We start from the raw sequence: 21,194 nt of genomic DNA on the forward strand, positions 1-21,194 counted from the left end.
TCACAGCAAGTGATTGTCAAGGTACCCCTCCTTCAGCAAGGAAAGGGTTACTATTCCAAAATGTTTGAGGTACCGAAACCAGATGGTTCGGTGAGGCCCATCTTAAATCTAAAATCCTTGAACACTTATATCAAAAGGTTCAAGTTCAAGATGGAATCGCTCAGGGCGGTTATTGCGAGCCTGGATGAGGGGGATTACATGGTCTCCCTGGACATCAAGGATGCGTACCTACATGTCCCTATTTACCCTCCTCACCAGGAGTACCTCAGATTTGTGGTACAGGACTGTCACTATCAGTTCCAGACGCTGCTGTTTGGGTTGTCCACGGCACCGAGGGTCTTTACCAAGGTAATGGCCGAAATGATGATACTCCTTCGCAAGAAAGGAGTTTTAATTATCCCGTACTTGGACGATCTCCTGATAAAGGCGAGGTCCAAAGAACAGTTGGTAGTGGGCGTAGCACTTTCTCGGGAAGTGCTACAACAGCACGGCTGGATTCTCAATATTCCAAAGTCACAGCTGGTCCCGACGACACGTCTTCTGTTCCTGGGAATGATTCTGGACACAGACCAGAAAAGAGTGTTTCTTCCAGTGTAAAAAGCTGAGTAGTTGTCATCTCTAGTCAGAGACATCCTAAAACCGGGACAGGTGTCGGTACATCAATGCACACGAGTCCTGGGAAAAATGGTAGCTTCGTACAAAGGAAATCCATTCGGAAGGTTCCACGCAAGGACTTTCCAGTGGGACCTGTTGGACAAATGGTCCGGTTCCCATCTCCAGATGCAACAGCGGATAACCCAGTCGGCAAGAACCAGGGTGTCGCTGCTGTGGTGGCTGCAGAGGGCTCATCTACTAGAGGGCCGCAGATTCGGAATACAGGACTGGGTCCTGGTGACCACGGATGCCAGCCTTCGGGGCTGGAGGACAGTCACACAGGGAAGAAATTTCCAAGGACTGTGGTCAAATCAGGAGTTTTCGCTTCACATAAATATTCTGGAGCTAAGTGCCATTTACAATGCCCTAAGTCAAGCAAGACCCCTGCTTCAGAACCGGCCGGTGCTGATCCAGTCAGACAACATCACGGCGGTCGCCCATGTAAACAGACAGGGCGGCACAAGAAGCAGGAGGGCAATGGCAGAAGCCACAAGGATTCTCCGATGGGCAGAGAATCATGTGTTAGCACTGACAGCAGTATTCATTCCGGGAGTGGACAACTGGGAAGCAGACTTCCTCAGCAGGCACGACCTCCACCCGGGAGAATGGGGACTTCATCCAGAAGTTTTCCGAATGCTGGTCAACCGTTGGGAAAAACCACAGGTGGACATGATGGCGTCCCGCCTCAACAAAAAGCTAAAAAGGTATTGCGCCAGGTCAAGGGACCCTCAGGCGTTCGCTGTGGACGCTCTAGTGCCAGCGTGGGTGTACCAGTCGGTTTATGTGTTTCCTCCTCTGCCTCTCATACCCAAGGTACTGAGAATAATAAGAAAGCGAGGAGTGAGAACTATTCTCGTGGCTCCGGATTGGCCAAGAAGAGCTTGGTACCTGGAACTTCAAGAGATGCTTGCAGAGGATCCTTGGCCTCTGCCGCTCAGACAAGACCTGCTGCAGCAGGGACCCTGTCCGTTCCAAGACTTCACGCGGCTGTATTTGGCGGCATGGTGGTTGAACGCCGGATCCTAAAGGAAAAAGGTATTCCGGAGGAAGTCATCCCTACCCTGATCAAAGACAGGAAGGATGTCACCGCAAAACATTATCACCGCATTTGGCGAAAATATGTTGCTTGGTGTGAGACCAAGAAGGCCCCAATGGAGGAATTTCAACTGGGTCGATTCCTACATTTCCTGCAAGCAGGTGTGACTTTGGGCCTCAAATTGGGGTCCATTAAAGTCCAGATCTCGCCCCTGTCGATTTTCTTCCAGAAAGAACTGGCTTCACTGCCTGAAGTTCAGACTTTTGTCAAGGGAGTTCTGCATATTCAGCCTCCTTTTGTGCCTCGTGGCACCTTGGGATCTCAATGTGGTCTTGGAGTTTCTAAAATCACATTGGTTTGAGCCACTTAAGACTGTGGATTTAAAATATCTCACGTGGAAAGTGGTTATGTTGTTGGCTCTGGCTTCGGCCAGACGTGTGTCAGAATTGGCAGCTTTGTCCTGTAAAAGCCCCTATCTGATTTCCCATATGGATAGGGCAGAGTTGAGGACTCGTCCTCAGTTTCTCCCGAAGGTGGTATCAGCTTTTCACTTGAACCAACCTATTGTGGTGCCTGCGGCTACTAGGGACTTGGAGGATTCCAAGTTTCTGGACGTAGTCAGGGCCCTGAAAATTTATGTTTCCAGGACGGCTGGAGTCAGGAAAACTGACTCGCTGTTTATTCTATATGCACCTAACAAGCTGGGTGCTCCTGCTTCTAAGCAGACTATCGTGCGCTGGATTTGTAGCACTATTCAGCTGGCGCATTCTGCGGTGGGACTACCAGAGCCTAAATCTGTAAAAGCCCATTCCACAAGGAAGGTGGGCTCATCTTGGGCGGCTGCCCGAGGGGTCTCGGCTTTACAACTTTGCTTGGTCAGGGGCAAACACGTTTGCAAAATTTTATAAATTTGATACCCTGGCTGAGGAGGACCTGGAGTTCTCTCATTTGGTGCTTCAGAGTCATCCGCACTCTCCCGCCCGTTTGGGAGCTTTGGTATAATCCCCATGGTCCTTACGGAGTCCCCAGCATCCACTAGGACGTTAGAGAAAATAAGAATTTACTCACCGGTAATTCTATTTCTCGTAGTCCGTAGTGGATGCTGGGCGCCCATCCCAAGTGCGGATTGTCTGCAATACTTGTACATAGTTATTGTTACACAAATTGGGTTGTTATTGCGAGCCATCTGTTTAGAGGCTCCATTGTTATCATACTATTAACTGGAGTTCCTATCACGAGTTATATGGTGTGATTGGTGTGGAAGGTATGAGTCTTACCCGGGATTCAAAATCCTTCCTTATTGTGTCAGCTCTTCCGGGCACAGTGTCCTAACTGAGGCTTGGAGGAGGGTAGTAGGGGGAGGAGCCAGTGCACACCAGGTAGTCCTAAATCTTTCTTAGAGTTCCCATTCTCCTGCGGAGCTCGTCTATTCCCCATGGTCCTTATGGAGTCCCCAGCATCCACTACGGACTACAAGAATTAGAATTACAGGTGAGTAAATTCTTATTTTTATGTTATAAAATAAAAATATCTTAAGAGACATGAATGCATGATAACAAACATATATGCAGCATTTTAAAATAAAAACACAAAAAAAATTGTCAATAAAAACATTACCACATTGTTAATATAGTATATATATATATATATATATATATATACATACATATATATATGTTGACAACACACCACTACTGGTGTTGATTAAATATTTACATGCTTTTTTAGTGTTTAAACCATATTTTTACTTTTATTTTTAGCCTCAAACGATTACAAATTTTTATTTTTTCAAATATAAAAAAATACAGTAATAATATTTGTACATTAATCTAAATCGGAACACATTTTTGGAATTTAATCAGTACCTACACATTATACCTTGCTGAAATATGTGTATAAATACACCCATAAACACTTGTCTGACGTGTTCTTAACTGCTACATACCTGAAATATTGTTGCACTAGTCTTGCCCTAAGGGCATGTACCCGCTGGGACTCTGATCCCGCCTCCATGTCCGGCCAACCCCTGGCTCCTCATCCTCTGGGGCCAATACCTCATTCTGAGGCAGCTCCACACACCTCCTTACAGCAATATTGTGGAGGATTGCACACAGGACCACGATTTTACTTACCATTTCCGGTGAATACGTGAGGCCACCACCAGTGCAGTGGAGCATGTGGAAGCGTTCTTTTAGGACTCCAATTGTGCGCTCCACCAGCTGCCTAGTGGCTGAAAGTGCATCTGCTGTAAGAAATCATGAACCAGGGGGGTACAAGGATATCCACAATCTCCTGCAAAAACACAAAACAATAAGAAATCAAACATATGACTAACAAGTACACACCAACTAAACGTAACCTTTACTACGGGATGCGGATCAAACTCACCCAATATCCACGTGTTCAATCATCCAATTATGTGTGGAATAGTCAAAGTGCGATTTGTGTGAAAGTGTACTTCTGGTGCTCAATGCTCTGTGATACTGATAGGGTTTAGCATATACTTACCAGAGCTCAGCCTATTATTTAGTTACAGGTGAACAAACAGCTGAATAGATAGCAACAGTGTAACATCAGGTTAAGACACAGAGTTTAATGTGTCCACTTGATACTTTTATATAATTGTCTGTGATACATTACAAACATACTGCAACTGCCACATGTATAAAGTAATGGCTCCCCCTTAATGAATGGATGAGTGGGACCTCCAATCTGTGGAACACAGTCACAGACCATCCGTTAGGATAAACTGTTGCCTGATCCATAATAGCTCGAGGAGAGTATATAGGACACTGACATTTTGTGACAAGCGTGTTGAAATTAATGCCTCACACTATGGACACATCTTATATCTAGGTGTGAAATCTTGTATTAATTCAGTCCGCTGCAGACAATACAACTGATACAGCGCATTACGTGGGAAAATAATCCCCAGTCTGCCCTAATTATAAAATGCAGGGATAGTGCAGTGGATCCCCTCTACCACTCAATTATAGCAATTCAGCAATATGAATCAAGCTCCACTATATTAAGAAATATTGGAGATTTCAAGTTCAAGAATTATTAGTGATATTACAAGATAAAGTTGTCATGTGATTAGGCGTATCACGCCAATAGCAGTCATATATATACGACAATTGTCATGTGCAAGTTCACGTTGGAATAGTGAATTTGTGTATAATGCTGATAGCAATGGTTCAGAGCATCCACTAATATCACAATTTCAACATCTTTATTGAATATAAGAAGTGATATTGCACACTGTGATATTTGAGTGGAAGCGCTTCAAAAGCTGACGGGATAATAGAAGCAACGCACATTGCCACACGCAGCGTTAAACAATACTGCATTAGCTGACTGATAAAAAATTATAAGAGACATAGGGGTATATGCAATTGCGGTCGAATTCCCGAAATTGTCGAATTTTGCGAATTTTTCGTCAAAAAAATCGCCAATGCAATACAGTACTTTTCCGACAAAACACAGACATTCAAAATTCGACTTTTGGAAATTCGACTTTTGTCAAATTCGACTTTTCTGCAATGGTACAAATGCTGCAATTCGACAAAAGCATATTCAATTCAATTGGAAATTCGACAACAGTGCTTTTCGACCGCAAAGTCGACAATTTCAGTCCGCCTCAGTTGCCTGGCGGGATCTAATAAACATTTTTTAGTACATGATTTTTTTTAAATATTTGAGGATTGCTAATAGCATATCTATTTATATTTGAAAGGATTATCTACTTGGTTTGTCTTTTTTTGACTCACAAGTATTATTTAATTGATTTTTAAAAAGATTTTATTTTCTTCACTCTGGTGAGGGAAATTTACCCATGATTCCACAGTTTTACCCAGGATACACTTCTGCAAAGCCCCTTCTATCTCCTCACTCCCGGGTTTGAGACTAGGGAGAAGGAGCCATAACAGTCAGCTCTTGTGGAATCGTTTTTTTAGGAAAATTCCTGCGTTTTAAAATACATTCCTATTTTTGTACTGACTACAATGATGGAGCCTTTCTCTGACCAGATTGTGATGTTCATGCTGGCTGCAAGCATGGAGGAAGAAAGTGCTGCTGAACATCAGAATCCAGATCAGGAAATGTCTGCATTGGGTGAGCCAGTATTGCGGGTTTCATTTCCACGTCCACGCCAGTATCGCACTAGGCGTGAACTGGGGGATCTCTGCGAGTTCGAGGTGATACAAAATTATCGCTTATCGACTCGCGACATATATTCGCTGTACGCTCTGTTGGAGGCCGACCTGGAACCTCGGGCACGGACAAATCGTGCAGTCAGCGGTTTCCAGAAACTGCTGGCGACGTTACATTTTTTGGCGTCAGGCACATTCCAGCCTACACTGTCTCAAACATGCGGTTTTTCACAGTCGACACTGTCGCGCTGTATAACCCAGGTCATTAGGGCTTTCCGCAAATTGATGATCCAGTACATCACATTTCCAGAGACGGACAGCGAATGTCGTGAGATTAAATTAGGCTTTTTCAACAAGTACAAATTTCCCAATGTGCTGGGCGCGATTGACTGTACCCACGTGCAGATCAGACCGCCACGGAATTCGGAGGAATGTTTTCGGAACCGAAAACATTTCCATTCCCTGAATGTAATGTCTGTGATGTAAACATGAGATTTTTGTGGGATTTCCTGGATCATCTCACGACTCCTTCATCCTAAGCCAGTCATCGCTGTTTGACAAGTTCGAAACAGGAAACATGCCTGGTGGCTGGCTGTTAGCAGACAACCCCCCTCAGGTGAGATGTATTGACCAAAACTCCCTTGTCCAAAATCACCCCGGTATGTCCAAAGTGCAGCCCTCCGGCATTTGCAAAACTGCACATCCAAACATTCCCTCCTGATACACCAATGCTTACGCTGTGTCAGGGAATGTTTGGATGTGTAGTGACGCAAGTGCCGGAGGGTTGCATTTGGGCCCACTGTACCCCGCTTGTGTCGTGTGGATTGTATGTACCTCTTCTTTTCAGTCCCATGGTGACACTATTACCAATATCTGGAAGCTCATACTGTTCTCTTCCACAGGTCTTGCGGTGTATCCTTCCCAAGTGGCGTGGATGTGAAGAGACACAACATTTCCCCTGATGTTCCCTGGGCGACCTACTTGTGATGTGGACCTGACCCTCCACCATGTAGCAGACAACCCCCTCAGGTGAGATGTATTGACCAAAACTCCCTTGTCCAAAATCACCCCGGCATGTCCAAAGTGCAGCCCTCCGGAATTTGCAAAACTGCACTTCCAAACTTTCCCTGATACACCAATGCTTGTCAGGGAATGTTTGGATGTGTAGTGACGCAAGTGCCGGAGGGTTGCATTTGGGCCCACTGTAACCTGCTTGTGTCGTGTTGATTGTACCTCTTCTTTTCAGTACCAGGGTGACACTATTACCAATAGCTGGAACCTCATACTTTTCTCTTCCACAGGTCTTGCGGTGTATCCTTCCCAAGTGGCGTGGATGTGAAGAGACACAGTTCCCCTGATGTTCCCTGGGCAACCTACTTACGTACAATTCAACTGCATTACAAATTTTAATAAAAACCACAGGAAACGTCTATTTTTAAAAATTTATTGAAGAAAAATAGGATTTTATTTTTTAAATAAAGTTTGAAAGTTAATTAAAACAAAAAAGTAGTTTGTTCTTCTTTACATTCTTTTCTTGTGTAGATAGATATCTGTGGGGAAAAGAAAAAAGTATATTAAGTAAAGACACTAAAGTCATGTTCATTTCTTTCACAAGAAAATTTGTGGAACCACACAGCCCAGCATGACCCATTGCTGGACTGTGTGGTTCCACAAAGGCATGCGGTCCAAAGTGAAATAGTGGTGTCAGTGGTCAGCACTTTGACACGCTAACATTTGTGGAACCACACAGCCCAGCATGACCCATTGCTGGGCTGTGTGGTTCTACAAAGGCATGCGGTCCAAAGTGAAATAGCGTGTCAAAGTGCTGACCACTAACACCACTATTTCACTTTGGACCGCATGCCTTTGTGGAACCACACAGCCCAGCAATGGGTCATGCTGGGCTATATGGTTCCACAATTGTTAGCGTGTCAAAGTGCTGACCACTGACACCACTAACAATTGTGGAACCATATAGCCCAGCATGACCCATTGCTGGGCTGTGTGGTTCCACAAAGGCATGCGGTCCAAAGTGAAATAGTGGTGTCAGTGGTCAGCACTTCGACACGCTAACATTCATGGAACCACACAGCCCAGCATGACCCATTGCTGGGTTGTGTGGTTCCACAAAGGCTGGCGGTCCAAAGTTTCTTGAATATATACATTGAAACATGGTTCTACTCACCTTGGTACGCACAACACGAACTTAAGTCGTCCACTTCAATTTTCCACCCAATCGTATGAATAAGCCAAAAACACACACTAGTGAATAGTAAATTCACACAGTGAAAGCCTATTGTACACCATTACAAAAAGGATTTTTTGGGTAAAAAAGTGGTATCAGAATAGCTCTTTGGCCCATCATACATGTAACCACAAGGAGCTTTAATCCGTTACCACACGCTCCCGCATACATGCCCGCGCATGTATGCCTACACAAAGCTCCTTGGTAGTATCCGGTCACGGGTGGGCAAGCCCAACACAGAAAAAACAATAGTAAGAAAAAAAAAACTAATGGGAGGGGCAGAAAGGGATACATGAAAAACATATATAAGTAAATAAAACAATACAACCGGGCTTATGGTGGAAGTCTGGCCGGATCCTCTTCTTCCCCCTGATGGGGCGTCGATGTCCTGGGAGGCTGGGTAGTGTGTTGACTGGGCCTCTGTGCCCATGCGGCTGTAGATGTGGCGGCCGGTGGTGGAGGCATCTGGGGGGTGGGGTACATCCCTGTATATCCCTGGTACATCTGTGACTGTCTGTACTGGGATGATAGTGGAGGAAGGGTACGAGGTGTCCTTGTGGCTTGCGACGGCAATGGTGATGGATCACCAGCATGTTGATGAGCTGGTCCTGGGAGCTTATCATAGATCATCTGCAGTGTTGTTGCGATGAGCTGTTGGCTGGATGAGGATTGTCAATGGCTCTCCGACATGTTTGTATTGCTGTGTGCCAGGCATGATGTGTTTTCCCCGAGCCGGCTCATGGATTCGGACAGAATGTGAAGGATGTCCATTGTCTCCCTATGATCTTCCATTCTGACCTGTAGCATTGTGGCCGTGCTGTCGGAAAGAGCCTTCTGCATTTCAAGCAGACTGTTTGACATTTTCTCCATTGTCCTCTCAATGTTGTCCAGTCTGCCTCCCACGACATTTGTGTACGTATCCTGGCGGGTAGTAATCTCCGATGCCAGGGTGTGAACCCTCTGAACAGTTGAGGGATTCTGTCCTTCCTGGATGTCTGCCACCACTTGCGTTTGGGCAGCTGAAAAGAAAAATTTTAAATATTATACACATTCATCATACACTTGTTTGAAGGCTCACAATTCTATTTACTCACACAGGGATGTAGCAACTGCAGCCTGCTGCACTTCCACCTCGTCATCCTCTAACGACTCCTGTAGGAGGAGATCCGGCCTGAAGTAGGAACCAATCCCCAAAGCTAGTCCGCTGCTGGTCCGTGGCACCACTGTTTGCAAAATAATTTTTTTAAAGTTAATAAACTATACAAAACAGCTGCACCCCCTCCCCCCCCCCCACAAATTAAATACAAACCTTCTGAATCCTGTGGTGCCGCTGCTCCAGGAGCTTCACTTGTCCTCGTTTCTGAAGACTTTTCAAGGGTCTGGCTGGATACGTCTGCATGGCTGTCCTCAAACCCAAGAAAAGTCTCGTCTGTTAACCCTGTAGACTCAAACAGATCGGGTGATGGGTCCACAAGGGTTGTGTCGTGAGGTTCTTCAGTCACAGAGCTCCTGGAGAGACGACGATCTGGTGATGGCCTGTGCGCAGAAGCAGTAGTTTGGCGCCCATCTTGTGGTGTGGTCGCCGACGGTGTCTGGCGCACAGGTGAAGTTCTGTGCGCTGTCGTCTGGCACACAGGTGATAGTCTGAGCGCTGACGTCGTCTGGTGCACAGGTGACAAACTGCGCGATGACGATCTGTGGCGCACAGGTGACGATCTGCGCGCTTCTGGTGCTTGCTGCGCAGGTGATGGTCTGCGCGCTGCTGCCGATGCCTGCTGCACAGGTGATGGTCCGTGCGCTGGCGATGTCCTGCGCGCAGGTGATGTCCTCTGGGCAGGCCTGTCTGAAAAACAAAAAAACTCACATTAGCAAATACAAAATTTTTAAAGGGAAGTACAGCTCATGTGAATGTATTCTTACCATCAGGCCTCCTTTTGGACTGCTTGTCTCCCGCCTTCTTCCATCTTCTGGGCGGTTCTTCCTCCTGGGGAAAGCCAGTAGGACGGCTGGAGTCCACACCTCCGCGAACTCCTTCGACCATGGCAGGGTTCATGCACCTTCTAATAACGTTCTCCCAGGGTAGCCACTTCATATTGAGAGCCGGGCCAACTCCCGTAGCTGTCTCATGTCGGCGCTGAATCCCCATCTTCTTTTTGGTCTGTCTGCAGCAATCACTGTACCGCTTCATACAGTTTCTGGTGCTCCGGCGGTTTCCAGATACTGCAGTGACTTGGCTCGCGATGGAATCCCAGATGCTTCGCTTTGTCCTAGCTGCTGTGGTCTGTGCCCTTGGTCCATACAGAATGTCGTAGGACCTGTCGACGCCATCCACTAGGGAACAGTTTTCCGCCTCAGTGTATCTGGGTCCACGCGGCTTTTTCGGTCCTGCATCTTCACCAGAGGCTTCCTCCTCCGACTGCTCCTCTGGCTGGCTTCTTGCCTTTAGGAATTGAAAAAAAAACCATGCATTTAATAAGATCGGTATGTACCTGTGAGTGTTAGTATCCCTGGCATTGCGCACATATACCTGTAGGTGTGCATGGCAGTGCGTAAACTAGGGTGGGTCAAGTTGAATGCTATTTGTGTCTGCAGGTGTTGTCAGTACCTTTCTACTAGGCTTTTTCTTAGATTTCTCATGGGCCCTTGACGACCGCGGCTGGTCACTGCATGCCTGGTCGGTCGTATCCTCCTCCCAGGTCGGCTCCCACTCCTCGTTGCTATGCAGGGATAGATCCGAGGGGGTGGGGGAAGGGGGGGGGTCGGTCTGCTTGTCCCTGGACATCTGTTTTAAAAAGAACAAAAAAAATAAAAAATAATAATTATATATATATATATATATATATACAAACAGAGAACCCAGCACTCACCAAAGTAAACTCACTTATCCTCAACAATTCAATAAATAAATGATGGGGGTTTAGTTGGTGGATTGGCCAATGCACGGAAGCCTGTATACCGATTCAAGGTACCCCACCTTCATACAGGTCCTACACTATCACAGAGTCTTAAAACCTGACTACCACACTGCTGCATCATCTGCCTGCTAGATGTAATGTGTACCTGCCACAGACTTTATGGCTTTTAAAGGCACACTAGTCACCTATTGCACTGGCTCAAAGATGATTGCTAAAAAACAGCTGAGACAGGTTAAGGATAAGTGACTTTACTTTGGTGAGTGCTGGGTCCTCTGTTTGTATTTATTAGAGCGATGTGGTCATGGGCTTCATGCACCCCGCCCTGTGAGTGGTAAGTGCAGCTGTGTGCCCCGCTTCTGTGGTGGAGAGTGCAGTGTTACATGCACCCCACCCTGTGAGTGGTAAGTGCATAGCTGTGCCCCGCTTCTGGTGCGGTGAGTGCTGTGGTTTTTACTCTGTGTGTATATGAAGGGGTTAATCTATGGTTAGCTCTTATTAACCGTGGCCACTAGCTTTCTCATGCACCCCTGTGTGGACTTTATTATCCTGAACCTGTCTCAGCTGTTCTTTAGCAATCATCTTTGAGCCAGTGCAATAGGTGACTAGTGTGCCTTTAAAAGCCATAAAGTCTGTGGCAGGTACACATTACATCTAGCAGGCAGATGATGCAGCAGTGTGGTAGTCAGGTTTTAAGACTCTGTGATAGTGTAGGACCTGTATGAAGGTGGGGTACCTTGAATCGGTATACAGGCTTCCGTGCATTGGCCAATCCACCAACTAAACCCCCATCATTTATTTATTGAATTGTTGAGGATAAGTGAGTTTACTTTGGTGAGTGCTGGGTTCTCTGTTTGTATTTATTAGAGCGATGTGGTCATGGGCTTCATGCACCCCGCCCTGTGAGTGGTAAGTGCAGCTGTGTACCCCGCTTCTGTGGTGGAGAGTGCAGTGTTACATGCACCCCACCCTGTGAGTGGTAAGTGCATAGCTGTGCCCCGCTTCTGGTGCGGTGAGTGCTGTGGTTTTTACTCTGTGTGTATATATATATATAAATATAAATTTACATTTACCACATTACATAATTAAATGCAATCACATGTCATGCTGCTGGGACCCCAGTTCTCAAGCAGGACCAAAACACCATCCCTGCACATACTGGAAATCAAAAATGTCTGACACACAAAATGTCTGACACAAAATGGCTGACACACCAGTGGTAAAATAGGAGAGAAAAAACAGGTTTGACTGACAACCGACACAACATGTCGACCGCATGGCAGCCACAGACTTGCTCCAAATCACCCTAAACTAGTCAGATATCATCCCAGCACACTCTGGAGGTACACCAGTGGTAAAATAGGAGGGAAAAAACAGGTTTGGCAAACAAACGACACCACATGTCGACCGCATTGCTACCGACACACACTAAAAATCAGCCCAAGCTAGCTAAAAATCAATCCTGCACATGCTGGAGGTACACCAATGCAAAAGGAAGGCCCAAAAAGTAATTTTAAGAAAAGAAATTTTTTTTGAAAAACTACCCCAAAACACAAATCTCCACAAAAAAATGCAGCAAAACTAACAGGAGCTATACACATACCTGCACACATACCCAAAGACCCCATGTACACCTCATGGCAACCCCCACTACACAAACACATACATGCAACACCAGACCCACATGTGGTACTTACCTGCAAATGTAGTAAAAGCTCCTAAAATGGCTCTCCTCCGGGGTAACAGGTATCCTCCTGTCTGTCCTGGAATAAAGCTTGCTGGGGTGTCCAAACAATACCACAGCAAACAACCAATTTGTTAGCTCTGCACCTCCTCACACCTCTCTGCAGGTTCACAAAATGGCTGCAGAGCACGCAGCAAACAAGCCCTAATAAAGGGCTGCTTTCGGCGGGAAGTCGAATTCGGGACTCCCATTACTCGCCGATTGGGCCGTTATCCGCCAAGGGGTGTGTCGAATCCGTTTTGCGTTGCATATGGTGAATTCATGGTCCCGGCGGCAGGGCTGCGGCTGGCGAGTGCAGGCGAATTTTTAAACGGACGAAAAAAAGGCGCGATTCGCCCGCAATTGCATATACCCCTAATATATATACCTCTAATATGTTAATTAATGGACGGCAGTACTGCACATATCAGCTGATTCAGCTGCATTTAAATACAATCGATCTAATGTGAGTGATTACAGCTGAATCTGTATACAGTTTATATACAATCAGAAATATTGTGGCTACATTTTATCTGGTTATTATTGGCATAACTGTTTTTATTGTGTTGAACTCTAATAAATATTAGAAATATTTTTATTTATATACCATCAGCGCTCTTTTATGTCTCTATTGAAACTTAAACAATCTATATCGTCTAAGGCATCCAGTTGCCGCATAGGAGCTGCTGTCTAATAATCAATATGTTTGCTGCTCATTTAATACATGTAACATTGCATTAGCGCCTGATTTAGCTAGGTAATTATATCTTGCATTTTGTCACCTCCCTGATGTGACAGGCTCAGCTGTCAGTCATGCAGCCCCACTGTGCTCACTCTCTCCGTACTCATACATACATGCCTTTCTGGGAGTGTCTCATCCTGGTTGTCAGTGATGCAGCCCCACTGCACCCACTCTCTCCATACTCATACATACATGCCTTTCTGGGAGTGTCTCGTCCTGGTCAGTCATGCAGCCCCACTGCTCCCACTCTCTCTGTACTCATACATACATGTCTTTCTGGGAGTGTCTCGTCCTGGCTGTCAGTGATGCAGCCCCACTGCACCCACTCTCTCCGTACTCATACATGCATGCCTTTCTGGGAGTGTCTCGTCCTGGCTGTCAGTCATGCAGCCCCACTGCTCCCACTCTCTCCGTACTCATACATACAATGCCTTTCTGGGAGTGTCTCATCCTGGGTGTCAGTGATGCAGCCCCACTGCGCCCACTCTCTCCGTACTCATACATACATGCCTTTCTGGGAGTGTCTCGTCCTGGTTGTCAGTGATGCAGCCCCACTGCGCCCACTCTCTCTGTACTCATACATACATGTCTTTCTGGGAGTGTCTCGTCCTGGTTGTCAGTGATGCAGCCCCACTGCGCCCACTCTCTCTGTACTCATACATACATGCCTTTCTGGGAGTGTCTCGTCCTGGTCAGTGATGCAGCCCCACTGCGCCCACTCTCTCCGTACTCATACATACATGCCTTTCTGGGAGTGTCTCGTCCTGGTTGTCAGTGAAACAGGGTCTCTGGCACAGCTGTGTAATCATGATGTGAGTGTGTGTGCTGAGTAGTGAGTACTGCTAGCAGCAAGCCTCACAGCTTAACTGCAGTGAATCAGTGTGGTGGGGGTGGAGGGGAGAAGGGGGTTGCTACACCAATGAGACAAGGAGAGGAGGAGTGGTTGGATGGAACTCACACAGCAGGTGGTGAAAAGCTTAAAAAGGAGAAGTGGTTGGAAGAGGAAGGAGCTAGTAGGCTCAGAAAGGATTAGTAAGGACTCTCAAGGGAAATTGGAGTGGGATCCCACAGGTACCAAACTGGGTAAAGAGCAGCTTTTAGGAAGGAAATTGTTGAGCCAGTCCCTGTGGTTGTCCCTTCTCTGCCTCATGTGGGGTGGATCCTTGGACTTTCCAGTTCCTCAGGAGGCTGTGGATTTTTCTTGCCCACTACCTGGTGGGTCTGTGGTCATCTCAGGCCATGAACCTCCCAGATGCCTGGACTCCAGATAAACATGACATGGTCATGGAGATGGTCCTGGGCTCTGTAGAGGAGGAGGTGGAACAAGCAAAGGAAAGTTGTGTCCCTTCTGAAGGGGCAATGGTGGACATTGTGAATGGTGAAGGGAAGGTTTTTGTGGGTGAAGAGTGAGTTATGCCATATATAGCAGAAGCATGGGTCTTCAGCCTATATGATGTGCCACCATTAATGTGGCTTCTGTCTTGTCCGACCAAGCTTGATCTATGGGCTGATTTTTTTTTATTTCTGCAGTAGACTAGAATAAGCCCAGACAGTCCCACTTCCATTATACCACCTGAATGTGACGGTCAGTGACCACCGTGCCATCACTTACCTGTATGCTTACACGTAACAGAATGATGGAACACTTACATGGTTTCTTTACATCTTCTGGGGTCCACTCCGAGATTAGACATTATGGTGTAATTACTCTGACGGGAATATAAAACAGATAAAAAAATAAAAGCTATAATGCAATAATTAGATGCAAACAAAAGCTTTTATTATGAAATCATACAGGGGAGTATCCGCACCATATAGATGTAACATACAACAAACCACCGCAGATGGAACCCGGGTGACTCTAATGCACATGATAATGTACAGGGTATATATGGACAGGATCTTGTATCAGAAAACACTCAGCACTCCTGATCAAGATGAGTGTCTGCAACAAGTTAGGCAAACTAGAAGTGAAAACATGTTCCAATGGCCGCCATATTGTCGTGCAGCAATACAGATTGTGCAAACTGGTATTAGACATTCACATTTACACAAAGCACAAGATACAAAATAAACAGCAGAAAAAAGACCTAAGCATTTAGGATGTATTATTTAGGAAGTAAATAGAGGTACATTAATGAAAAGCGTGAGTAGCAGTCATCAGTCTATTTGTGATGTTCTCTAGAGTGGTGGTCTCTTGGACTGTGCAAGGCAGTACGTTCCATGGTAAGGGCTGCAAAGTTAAAAATTTGACCCTTAAATGAATGACAGGAGATTCTTGGTACTGCTGGTAACAGTCCTTCATCTGTAGAAGCAAGCAAGCAGGGCAGTAAGGAGACAGAAGCTGCTTCTAGCACCTTGGACCATGTAATGTTGGGCTGGGAAGGTCAGTTAGCCAATTATGAAATAGATTTGTCATCTTACAGGCAGCCGGTGAAGGGAGCAGAGAATGGGTGTTATGTGGCAGGAACGGGCTGGTTAGGTAACAGCTTGGCTGCTGCATTATGTACTATCTGCAAGCTCTGTATTTATTTTGCTGGGTGACCCAGGTAGATGGCATTGCAGTAGTCTATGAACTTCCGAGGGAATCAAATGTTTGATTCTGGCTATGGTCCACAGATGGAAGAATGAGGATTTGTATGTGGCAGATACCTGATGTCTGTGTCAGCCACATACTAGGACAACACAAAGATTCAGCACACGTTCAGTATTTTGCGATTCTGAACACCAAAGCATAAATCCAGATGGTTGGTAAAGCTGTAGTCTTGTCCTTTGTTGGTGAGCTTCTATTATGTTTCACAAAGACTGAGTCATAGCCAACTGGCATCATCCACCCCTGGTGCTCAGCTAGACAACCATTTATTGGTATTAGGTTCTCAGTACATGGAGCAAAAAGCAGGTCATCTGCATAGCAGTGGTAGACCAGGCCATGACGTCTGATTATATTACCCAGTGGTAGCATGTATATTTTATAAAGCATAGGAGATAGGATTCACCCTTGAGGAACATTGGACGACAGTGATGATTATACTCCAGAAGATTTAAATGGTTCCGTACTTGGGTAATGTCTAATGTGTTCAACAAGAGCGGATTTATTTCTCTCACAGCATGAAAATGGCTTCTCACCTGTGTGACATCTCTGATGTGTAACAAGATGTGATTTCTGTGTGAAACATTTCCCACACTCAGAACAGGAAAACGGCTTCACACCTGTGTGACTTCTCTGATGTGTAACAAGAGATGATTTCTGTGTAAACCATTTCCCACACTCAGAACAGGAAAACGGCTTCTCACCTGAGTGACTATTCTGATGTTTAACAAGAACTGATTTAATTGCGAAACATTTCCCACACTCAGAACAGGAAAACGGCTTCACACCTGTGTGACTTCTCTGATGTGTAACAAGAACTGATTTCTGTGTAAAACATTTCCCACACTCAGAACAGGAAAACGGCTTCTCACCTGTGTGACTTCTCTGATGTGTAACAAGAGCGGATTTCTTTGTAAAACATTTCCCACACTCAGAACAGGAAAACGGCTTCTCACCTGTGTGACTTCTCTGATGTATAACAAGAGTTGATTTCTTTGTAAAACATTTCCCACACTCAGAACAGGAAAACGGCTTCTCACCTGTGTGATTTCTCTGATGTGTAGCAAGATTTGAGTTGCGTGCAAAACATTTCCCACACTCATAACAGGAAAACGGCTTCTCACCTGAGTGACTATTCTGATGTTTAACAAGAACTGATTTCAATGCAAAACATTTCCCACACTCAGAACAGGAAAATGGCTTCTCACCTGTGTGACTTCTCTGATGTGTAACAAGAGCTGATTTCTGTGTAAAACATTTCCCACACTCAGAACAGGAAAACGGCTTCTCACCTGTGTGACTTCTCTGATGTATAACAAGATATGATTTCTTTGTAAAACATTTCCCACACTCAGAACATATCAGTGGCCTCTCACCTGCCTTAGCTGGATGATGGGTAATAAGCTTTGTTTTCTGTGTAAAACATTTGGCATCTATAGAACAGGGAAACACTGTATCTACTGTCAGAGCTGTAACAGATGCACCAATATCAGAGTGATCAGGAGAACATTTCCCAGGATCAGAGGGATCAGCTGATAGAGCTGGATGTATAATTGGGGTAATGGAGTTATCTCCTGGAGAATCCGGTCTACTGTCATCATCTTTTATGTCACAATCCGGGGATAACATTAGATGTCCTTCTGAGATATTCCTGCTTGTGTGTCCATCTGCTGGAAATAAAATACATTATGGAAAATAAGATTTCTCTGACATCCTAGTGGATGCTGGGGACTCCGTAAGGACCATGGGGAATAGCGGCTCCGCAGGAGACTGGGCACAAAAGTAAAGCTTTAGAACTACCTGGTGTGCACTGGCTCCTCCCCCTATGATTAGAAATGAGAATAACCGCGCTGTTGCCGGGATTTAAGTGTTTTAGCTGCCCTGAATAAAAATAAACAATTCAAATAGATACTAAAACAAGGCGCTTGTGACAATATGTATTCTATTTTGCAACAATTTAAATGTTGCAATACTGTAGTGCAATACCTGTAAAAAAGAAAAGGATTAGTAATGTTTACAGCTCCTTTTGTGTTTATTTTCAGTCCTGCCGGATTTTTCTGTAAAACCGGCTCCTTATCCCATTGAAATCTCTGTACGGGGTGACGGTAACCCCGTAGTATAGGGAAAGATAGGGTTACCGTCACCCCGTACAGAGATTTCAATGACTTCCTCCCCCTATGACCCTCCTCCAAGCCTCAGTTAGATTTTTGTGCCGAACGAGAAGGGTGCACACTAGGTGGCTCTCCTGAGCTGCTTAGTGAAAAGTTTTTTATGTTCAGTGAGACCTGCTGGCAACAGGCTCACTGCATCGAGGGACTAAGGGGAGAAGAAGCGAACTCACCTGCGTGCAGAGTGGATTGGGCTTCTTAGGCTACTGGACATTAGCTCCAGAGGGATCGATCACAGGCCCAGCCATGGATAGGTCCCAGAGCCGCGCCGCCAGCCCCCTTACAGAGCCAGAAGACATAAGAGGTCCGGAAAATCGGCGGCAGAAGACGTCCTGTCTTCAACAAGGTAGCGCACAGCACTGCAGCTGTGCGCCATTGCTCTCAGCACACTTCACACTCCGGTCACTGAGGGTGCAGGGCGCTGGGGGGGGGGGGGGGGGGCGCCCTGAGACGCAATAAAAACACCTTGGATGGCGAAAAATGCATCACATATAGCTCCTGGGCTATATGGATGAATTTAACCCCTGCCAGAATACACAGAAAAACGGGAGATAAGGCCGCCGAGAAGGGGGCGGAGCCTATCTCCTCAGCACACTGGCGCCATTTTCCCTCACAGCTCCGTTGGAGGGAAGCTCCCTGGCTCTCCCCTGCAGTCACTACACTACAGAAAGGGTTAAAAAAGAGAGGGGGGCACTAATTAGGCGCAGTATTAAAAATACAGCAGCTATAAGGGGAAAAACACTTATATAAGGTTATCCCTGTATATATATAGCGCTCTGGTGTGTGCTGGCAAACTCTCCCTCTGTCTCCCCAAAGGGCTAGTGGGGTGCTGTCCTCTATCAGAGCATTCCCTGTGTGTGTGCTGTGTGTCGGTACGTTGTGTCGACATGTATGAGGAGGAAAATGATGTGGAGATGGAGCAGATTGCCTGTAATAGTGATGTCACCCCCTAGGGGGTCGACACCTGAGTGGATGAACTGTTGGAAGGAATTACGTGACAGTGTCAGCTCTGTATAAAAGACAGTGGTTGACATGAGACAGCCGGCTACTCAGCTTGTGCCTGTCCAGACGTCTCATGGGCCGTCAGGGGCTCTAAAGCGCCCGTTACCTCAGATGGCAGATACAGACGCCGACACGGATACTGACTCCAGTGTCGACGGTGAAGAGACAAACGTGACTTCCAGTAGGGCCACACGTTACATGATTGAGGCAATGAAAAATGTTTTACACATTTCTGATAATACGAGTACCACCAAAAAGGGGTATTATGTTCGGGGAGGAAAAACTACCTGTAGTTTTCCTGAATCTGAGAAATTAAATGAGGTGTGTGATGATGCGTGGTTTTCCCCCGATAACAACTGATAATTTCTAAAATGTTATTGGCATTATATCCTTTCCCGCCAGAGGTTAGGGTACGTTGGGAAACACCCCCTAGGGGGGATAAGGCGCTCACACACTTGTAAGAACAAGGGCTCTACCCTCTCCTGAGATGGCCGCCCTTAAGGATCCTGCTGATAGAAAGCAGGAGGGTATCCTAAAATGTATTTACACACATACTTGTGTTATACTACGACCAGCAATCGCCTCAGCCTGGATGTGCAGTGCTGGGTTGGCGTGGTCGGATTCCCTGACTGAAAATATTGATACCCTAGATAGGGACAGTATTTTATGGCCTATAGAGCATTTGAAAGATGCATTTCTATATATGCGTGATGCACAGCGGAATATTTGCCGACTGGCATCAAGTCTAAGTGCGTTGTCCATTTCTGCCAGTAGATTATGGACACGACAGTGGTCAGGTGAGGCGGATTCCAAACGGCATTTGGAAGTATTGCCTTATAAAGGGGAGGAGTCATTTGGGGTCGGTCTTTTAGACCTCGTGGCCACGGCAACAGCTGGGAAATCCACGTTTGTACCCCAGGTCGCCTCTCAACATAAGAAGACGCCGTATTATCAGGCGCAGTCTTTTCGTTGGCAAGCGGGCAAAGGGTTCCCCATTTCTGCCCGTGACAGAGGGAAAGGAAAAAGGCTGCAGAAATCAGCCAGTTCCCAGGAACAGAAGCCCTCTCCTGCCTCTGCCAAGCCCTCAGTATGACGCTAGGGCTTTACAAGCTCAGGCACGGTGGGGGCTCGTCTCAACAAATTGGAATTCGAGACGTCTCCCCCTCGCCGTTTCCTAAAGTCGGCTTTACCAACGTCTCCCTCTGACAGGGAGGCAGTTTGGGAAGCCATTCACAAGCTGTATTCCCAGCAGGTGATAATCAAGGTACCCCTCCTGCAACAGGGAACGGGGTATTATTCCACACTGTTGTGGTACCGAAGCCGGACGGCTCGGTGAGACCGATTCTAAATCTAAAATCTTGAACACTTACATACGGAGGTTCAAATTCAAGATTGAGTCACTCAGAGCAGTGATTGCGAACCTGGAAGAAGGGGACTACATGATGTCTCGGGACATCAAGGATGCTTACCTTCATGTCCCAAATTACTCTTCTCACCAAGGGTACCTCAGGTTTGTGGTACAGAACTGTCACTATCAGTTTCAGACACTGCCGTATGGATGGTCCACGGCACCCCGGGTCTTTACCAAGGTAATGGCCGAAATGATGATACTCCTTCGAAGGAAGGGAATTTTAGTTATCCCTTACTTGGACGATCCCCTGATAAGGGTATGATCCAAGGAACAGTTGGAGGTCGGTGTAGCACTATCTCAGGTAGTGTTGCGGCAGCACGATTGGATTCTCAATATTCCAAAATCGCAGCTGATTCCGACGACTCGTCTTCTGTTCCTAGGGATGATCCTGGACACAGTCCAGAAAAAGGTGTTTCTCCCGGAGGAGAAAGTCAGGGAGTTATCCAAGCTAGTCGGGAACCTCCTATTACCGAGCCAAGTCTCAGTACATCAATGAAAGGGTTCTGGGAAAAATGGTGGCTTCTTACGAAGCAATCCCATTCGGCAGTTTCCACTCAAGA

General features: G+C 46.2%; 1 protein-coding gene across 1 annotated transcript in view; it reads right to left on the reverse strand.

Moving 5' to 3' along the window:
• Window positions 1-15,221: 15,221 nt before the first annotated feature.
• LOC134984365 (oocyte zinc finger protein XlCOF7.1-like) overlaps window positions 15,222-21,194 on the reverse strand; it is a 157,344-nt gene continuing 151,371 nt past the window's right edge. Inside the window, exon 8 of the mRNA XM_063949961.1 lies at window positions 15,222-17,723. Coding sequence (XP_063806031.1) covers window positions 16,489-17,723 — 1,235 coding nt within the window. The 3' untranslated portion in view covers window positions 15,222-16,488. The remainder of the gene's footprint in view (window positions 17,724-21,194) is intronic.

The sequence above is a fragment of the Pseudophryne corroboree genome (assembly GCF_028390025.1).
Source record: "Pseudophryne corroboree isolate aPseCor3 chromosome 3 unlocalized genomic scaffold, aPseCor3.hap2 SUPER_3_unloc_5, whole genome shotgun sequence".
NCBI lineage: Eukaryota > Metazoa > Chordata > Amphibia > Anura > Myobatrachidae > Pseudophryne > Pseudophryne corroboree.